This window comes from Acanthisitta chloris, unplaced genomic scaffold (genome assembly GCF_000695815.1).
Source record: "Acanthisitta chloris isolate BGI_N310 unplaced genomic scaffold, ASM69581v1 scaffold34733, whole genome shotgun sequence".
Classification (NCBI taxonomy): Eukaryota; Metazoa; Chordata; class Aves; order Passeriformes; family Acanthisittidae; genus Acanthisitta; species Acanthisitta chloris.
The window spans coordinates 9,323-16,380 of NW_008663827.1; the positions used below are offsets into that span (position 1 = coordinate 9,323).

The following is a 7,058-nucleotide window of genomic DNA, read 5'->3' on the forward strand; positions in this document are numbered from 1 at the left end:
AGGAGCCTGGGTGAGAGCTCTCTGGGTTCCAGCTGCTCCTTCCAGGACAGTTTTCCAGGATTTTAGCAGGGCTGCTGTGGCCCTCATGCGTCAGATCCCTGGGTTTAAAGGACAGTAGTACATGTAGCCAAAAGGATTTAAGGCTAGACAAAGTTTGTAGGGACACAAACTGCATTTTAGCTGAATTTCCTGAAGTATCTGTTTGCCTGAAAGGTTGGGTTTGGTTCTGGACAAGGAAATGGATGTTTCCATTGCTGCTCCTCCCACTCCATGCCCATGGAGCTCACTGGATGTCCATGGTTTGTGTCCAGAGCAGCTCTGTGGCAGTGCCACATCCACACAGCTGTAAAACCTCTGCAGGGATGGTGACTCCACCACTGCCGTGGGTAGTTGTGCCAAGGCTGGACAGCTCTTTCCTGAGGACATTTTCCCTGATACCCAACCTAAACTTCCCCTGGTGCCACTTTGAGGCTATTCCCTCTCATCTTGTCCCTTGTTCCCTGGGAGCAGAGCCTGATCCCACCTGGCTGCACTACCTGCTAGGGAGTTGGAGGGAGCAGAAGGTTTTCCCTGAGCCTCCTTCAGGCTGAGCCCTCCCAGCTCCCTCAGCTGCTCCAGCCCCTTCTCAGCTCTGTTCCCTTCCCTGGATACAGTCAGCCCCTCAGTGTCCTCCTTGTAGTGAAGGTTATTTACAAGTTTACAGCGTGGGGAGTTTCCCTGTGCTTTGTGCCCTGGCAGCTCCTGCTCAGTGGTTTGTGTGGTGCTGTGAGAGGAGCTGCCATGCCCTGAGGGGGCCCCAGTAGTGAGTCCTGGCAGAGTATGACCAGGCTGACTCCACCAGCAAGGGACTCCCTTTCTAATCTCTGGGAAAACAGTGTGACACATCTATTCTTGCCACTCTGCTTGCTCTGTGTGCCCTTTGAGCAGCAGTGGAGCCCTGCCAGGCCTCCCCTGGCCACACTGACCTCAGGCAGGGGATGAGCTGGTGGTGATATAAGGGCTGACTCATTCCTTTAGCCTCTTCTGGTAGGAATGTGATGCTGACAGGTCCAGGAAGTGGCAGGTCCCTGGAGTGGTTCATGGATTGGGTTTGGGGAGTGGGGGAAATGTGTTTGAAAGGTCCTGGAGGCTCCTAGCTGTGCCCTGAGCACTCTCACTCTGCTCTCCCTCGCAGGGCTGAAGCAGCTGCTGAAACAAGGACCTGTGCAGAAGGTGTACAACGGGCTGCAGGGATATTGATGTGTGGAGCCACTGGACTGCCCTGGAATGGCAAATCAGATGTGTTAGCAGCCTTTTCTCTTGCCCACTGGAGAATGGAAGAGGGGGGGAGGGGGACAATGCTTGAGGGATAGCTAACCTTTCATTTGGAAACGATGCGAGTGCTCAGAGCTGGGGGAAAAAAGACCTTTTCAGGACATCACTGGTGCTGCCTATCGTGTTCCACAGCCTGGAACGACAGAGACTCCTGGAGCAGGACAAACAAAAAGGTGGGGAAAGGAGTTTTCAATTCCACACAGATGGGAATTTCTGATTTTTAAATATATTTTGATGTGACTTTTCTTGACCATCTCAACCTGTTTGCACAGCTGCTCCTGCTTTTTACATCCTCGGTGTCAATCTCTTCCCCAGTTTCTATTGGTGTTTTCAATGAGCCCTTCCTTCCCTTCCCCTCTGAGTCCAGAGCGTGGTCTGGGCTTTGGGGCAGGAATACTGGTGCTGTTAGGAGTGGACTGGGCTGTGTTAGCTTGGGAAAGGAGGGAAAAGAGTCTCTTAAGGTCTCTGCGGACTCTCTTTAACTACCAAGTGTAATCCTCTTGTCCCAAAAGTTGGTTTGAAATTGGAAGTCACAACAACTTAGCAATGACTCCAGTCACGGTGGGATTTGGGAATGGCTTCTTGTGGCCTTGGTTCTCCCTTGTTGCCCCCAGATGGAAGCAGCAGCTTGTGTGGCAGAGTTCCCTCCCCTCCTGTGCTCTGTCCTCCGTGAGGACGGAGAGACTGATGGCACAGAAATAAAGTGTGTGTTGGAGCTGGAATGGCAAATCCTCCCTGGTCATATGTTTCCCCATCCCTTTCCCTGGCACAGCCAGGCTTGTGCTTCCCTGTGCCAGGGCTGTGGGCAGCAAGAGAAATCAGGGAATCACTGGGTTTGGAACAGCCCTCTAAGATAAGAGTCCAGAAATTCCCCAGCACTGCCCAGGCTACCACATCCCCAAGTGCCACGTCCACGTGACTATAAAACCCCTGCAGGGATGGTGACTCCCCCCCCTGCCCTGGGCAGCTGTGCCAGGGCTGTCCAACCCTTTCAGGGAAGGAATTTTCCCTAATATCCAATCTAAACCTCCCCTGGAGCAACTGGAGACCATTTCCTCTCGTCCTGTCACGCTTTCCCTGAGCTCAGAGCCTGACCCCACCTGGCTGCACCTCCTGGCAGGTTGGTAAGTAACTGAGTCGGTATAGGATGATGTCCTGCTCCTTCTCCCTGGGCTCTCAGGTGTTTCTAAGGTAGGATCCTTCCAGCTGCTTCCTCATTCCCCTTTTGGGAAGTGGATGGGATCTGGTTGGCCTAGAGGGAAACATTTGCTGGGAAGCAACAAGCAGACCCTGGGGGTTGGTTTGCTTTGGGTTTATTGCTGGTTTTCCCTCAGTGTGAGCTTGGAGCAGCTCAGCAAGGTGGGGCAGCTCTGGCTGTGCTGCCCTTGGTCCAGCAGTGTCCCACCCAAGCCTGCAGCTCCAGCTGACGCAGCGGAAGGAGAAGCACTGGGAAGGTTTCCTGTTGGATCCTTCCTACATTTGCCTTGGCAGGGCACAGCAGGGGCTTGGGCAGAGCTGAGCCAAACGTGGCATGCCAGAGCCTTGGCCTCAGCGCCAGCCTCCCTCAGAATCCATGAGGGTAAGGTGTCAATCCCAGCTGGGGCTGCTGCCTGTGCCCATCCTTTCCCAGGTACTGAGGCAGCTCTGCCCCTGCACCCCCTCAGCTCACATCACTTCTTCCTTCCCCTGTCCTTGTGCCTGAGGCTGATTCCCATGGTTTCCCCATCCCTGCCGGTGCTCACCTGCAGCCCCAAAGCTGAAATTTCGCCCCAAAGTCCCAAACTCCCCCAGAAGAAGGTGTGAACCTCTCACCTCCCCCAGCAGCACATTTGTTCTGGCCAGGAGTGCTGGTTCCTGCTGCTGCTGCTTTTCCTTTTCCTGCTAATTCCTTTCCTTCCTGTGGTTTGTTTTTGCTGCATTGTGGACCTGGATTCCTCGGAGAGCACAACAATGGCAGCACAGCTCTGGCTTTTCCAGCAACCAGAGGAAAAACAGGAAAAAGAGCCCCAAATTCCAACCAAGCAGCACTGCTTCCTCTCCCAGCAGGAGGGAAGGAGCTGTCCTCTGCCCTTTCCCACCTCCAGCAAAGCTTCCAACTCTTCCAGGCTTTCCCCCAGCAATGTGCAGAGGATCTGCTTCAGACATTTCCCCTGGATTTGGTTCTGGCTCACTTGGCTGTGGGATTTCTGCTTTCTCTAGGATCATGGAGAGGTGTTTGTCCTCCAGGTGCAGAGGGAGGTGGAGACTGTCTCTTGTGCCAAGGAGCTGCCTGTGGCACATTCCCTGATCCAGAGAAACGTTTCCCAAGGGGTTTAGGTGCTCCCATCTTGGTCTGGGGCCAAACAAGCATCTTGATGGTGCAAATCTCTGAGCTGGGAATTCTGTAGTGCACAGCCTGAATTCCCAGCCCCTTTAAAGCAAAGCTGCTCCCAGATTGGATTACCTAAACCCTCATTTCCTGGTCTCCCTTTACCCCAAATCCTTGCCCAAGTCAAGGATTGTTGAGGATTCAGATGTAGGTATGTTGTTGAGTTCTTCCAGGAAACTGAAATTTGTCCTTGGAATGCCTTTCTGGAAGGCTGTGCTGCTTTGGGCGGGATGAAATGGGATCCTGCTGCATTCCCGGAGGGAATTGTTCTCACCTCCAGGAGCTATGTGTGTTCTTCCAGGGCCACCCACAGCTTGGCTTTTAGCTGTCAGTCACCCCGTCAGTGTCCCCACCCTTGGGAGATCCCTCCCATTCCTGGGAAGGGGAAGGAGCAGGTGGGATGAGGATTCCATGGCAGATTGGTGATGGGATGAAAACAGGACTCAAAGCCACTTCTCCATCGTGCCCTGGAGTTTTGTCCCTGTCTCCTCTCCCTCCACAGCCTGGGCTGGCTGCACCTACAGCCACATTCCTAAACCCAGACTGGATTTGGGGCTGCTCCAAGGAGCTTCAGCACAAGTGTCCTGGGATGGAGAATGCTTTGCTCCTGTTGGTATCAGCTGCTCCAAGGGCTGCTCCTGAGTCTGGGAAGAGGGTCAAAGTGTTGTCAGTGACATCTGTGTGGGAACAGCTCTGGAAATTCAGCACCATCAGATGGGCTTTCGGAAGAAAAATCTTGTTATTTTCAAGTTCTTACGTCTCTCTGAACCTTTCTGCTCTAGAGTGGGAGGGAGAAGGGTCTAATGCCAGAAGAACATTGCCCTGGATTTGCAGTGGGAGACTCCAGCTGGGAAGGGAAGGTACAGCAATGATTCCTTGCTGGGATTTCCAGCTAGCAGCCCCCATTCCCTCTCGCCTGCCACCACGTGCTGGAGCATCCAGGCAGGGCTGGCTGTGGGGACTGGAGTGGTCTCCAGGGAGGGACAGGGTGGGTGGGATGGGTGATATCCCACTGCTCTCATCCCAACTGCCATGTATCCCTGCTCCATGTGGCCTGCAGGCAGCTTTGTGCTCTGGCTCACCTGGAAGGTGACTGAGGTGTTCCCAAGGAGCTGCTCCCTTCCATGTGATCCCAAACAGCCTCCTTCCAGTGCAGTCCTTAGGGTTAACAAGGTGTCCCAAAGCCAAGAATTAAAACATCTGGAGCTGCAACGCTGTGACATCCTGGAATTTGGAAGAGCAAGGTTTGTTTAGTCCCCAGAAACCACAATGACTCCAGCACAGGCTCTGAGTGCGTAAGGGTTGACTACAGGGCTAATCCCAACATCCTTCCAGATGGATCCTCCAGATGGATCCTAGCAGCACCACTCCATCCCAACAGGCATAGGAGCTATGGCTTTGGATTGGGCAGCTCCAGGCCTTGCTGGATGCACAGCCCGTGTTGGATGCTCAGCCCTTCATACCAGAGGTTCCTACAGGACATCGATGGAGGTGTTGACTCTGCTGAGGGAACTGATATCCCAAAGGGAAAAGAGGGGAAGGTCTGTCCACCCAATCCAAGTCCCCATGGGATGGGAGCAAAGGGAAAAACTGCTTCCTGGCACATGGGCATCATCTTACTCACTGGAGCAAGGATCAAGACTTGGGTGTCTTATCTCAGCCCTTATCCGAGGCAGCAACAGAGATGGAAGCCACACATGGAAAACAGCCTGTCCAGGCACTCCCTGGGGATAAGCAGGATGACTCCTCAGGGATGATGTGCAGAGGGATTGGTTGGGGTTGTTGAGCCTCTTGCAGAAGCCAAGAAATCCCCCAAGAAGCAGAGGGAAGCAGCCCTGAGCTGCTAGGTCCCACAGAGAGTCCCTGGCTGCACTCCAAGGTGGAAAACAGCCACACTTGGGAAAGGCTGGGCCATGTCTGTGGCTGCTGGGAGCTGCTCCCTGCCCCAGCAGGGCAGGAATGGCAGGAATCCCAGCTCCCAGCTCTGGGGCAGCCAGGCTGTGGGACCACAGTGTGTGGCACCCACTGGGCTGGGGGCACTGCCAGGGGCAGCTGGGGGGGAGGGACAGACTACTCGGGGGCTGGAGTGAGGAAGAGAAATGTTGAGGGTTTGGGATGGGGAACAGCAATGTTGGGACTGTGATATGCTGGGGGTGGATGCTGTGACCATAACTGCTCTGGCTTTGGCCACCAGGGCCTTGTTGGTGCTGGTCACCATCAGGGAGGTGTCCTGGGATGTTTGGGAGCTCTGCCTGAGGGCACAGATGAAGCTGAGGCTGTTTCTCAGGGAGTTACAGTGTGGGACACCCCAGTGCCAGGGGCTGCCCCATACCCTTGTGGAAACAAGCCCAGCAGTGAGGCTGGTTCTGTCCTGGACTGCTGTCCTGCTGCTCCCACACGCACAGGGGGCCCAGGGGCAGGCAAAAGGCTTTTCCAGAGCTGCTTGAGGCAGAGACTTCCTCATCTGTCCAAAAGATGACGCATTGGAGAGGCCAAAAGCAAAACAAGCCCTGTTGTCCCAGCCCTGCCCTGTTTGTCCAGCCCTGAGTGCCATCCCCACTGCCACTCCCTGGCCATGCCAGGGATCCCACAGGATCCATGCTCTGCCTTCCCAAAGAGCAGCCCAGGGAGATGGGGCTGGGAATGAGAATCACTCCAGGTCTTGTGGCCCACATATGCAGGCAGCAGAGATGCCCCAAGTCAGGAACCCAAAACAGAGCTGGGAACGCAGTGGTTTGTCCTGGCTGGAATGGATTTTATCCCTCTGTGGGGAGCAAAATCACTGCACGTTACCTTCAGCATCGCCCTGGTGTCCCCTGATGCCTGTGGAGGGACAGGCAGTGCTTGGCCCACGGCACAGCTCCTGCCCAGCAGCTGCTCTGAGGGCCCAGGATGACGTCCACGTGCCTCAGCCTCGTTGTTTTGGATTCTCGGGACTCTTGGAGCCTGCTGGAGGGTGGGGAGCGCCCCAGCCTCTGCCCTGGGAGCCTGGAGAGGCCTTGGGGCTGCTCCAGGGCTGGCCAAGGGCCAGGGTGATGAGATGTGGCCTTTGGAGACCCCCTGCTCCAGCCCCCCTAGAGGACAACCCCTAGGTCATCTTCCCATCCCTTCTGTCCTGCAGCTCTTTCCCCGCTCATCCCTCCCTTTCTTGCACACAGAGTGTTTAGAGAGAGAAGACGTGGAAGTTAATCCAGGAAAGCTCCTCTCTCCTGTGCTGTCCCCTCTGTCAGTGTCCCCAGCCCTTCCTGCCCTGGGAGCGCTGGAGATGAGCAGGAGAGCTCAGAATCTTTCTCTGGGTGAAAGGGAAGCACAGCCAAGAGTTTATTTCTATAGCCAAAGTTTGGACAGTCAAAGAGAAGATTTTTGCCTGAATTTG

General features: G+C 54.9%; 1 protein-coding gene across 1 annotated transcript in view; it reads left to right on the top strand.

The window, feature by feature from the left end:
* The window catches only part of DNAJB11 (DnaJ (Hsp40) homolog, subfamily B, member 11), a gene marked incomplete at its 5' end in the record, with an annotated part of 10,825 nt that extends 9,252 nt beyond the window's left edge, over positions 1-1,573 (top strand). The window contains one exon of the mRNA XM_009071112.1: positions 1,175-1,573. Within this exon, the coding sequence (XP_009069360.1) occupies positions 1,175-1,239 (65 nt within the window). The remainder of the gene's footprint in view (positions 1-1,174) is intronic.
* Between the last annotated feature and the right edge of the window lie 5,485 nt (positions 1,574-7,058).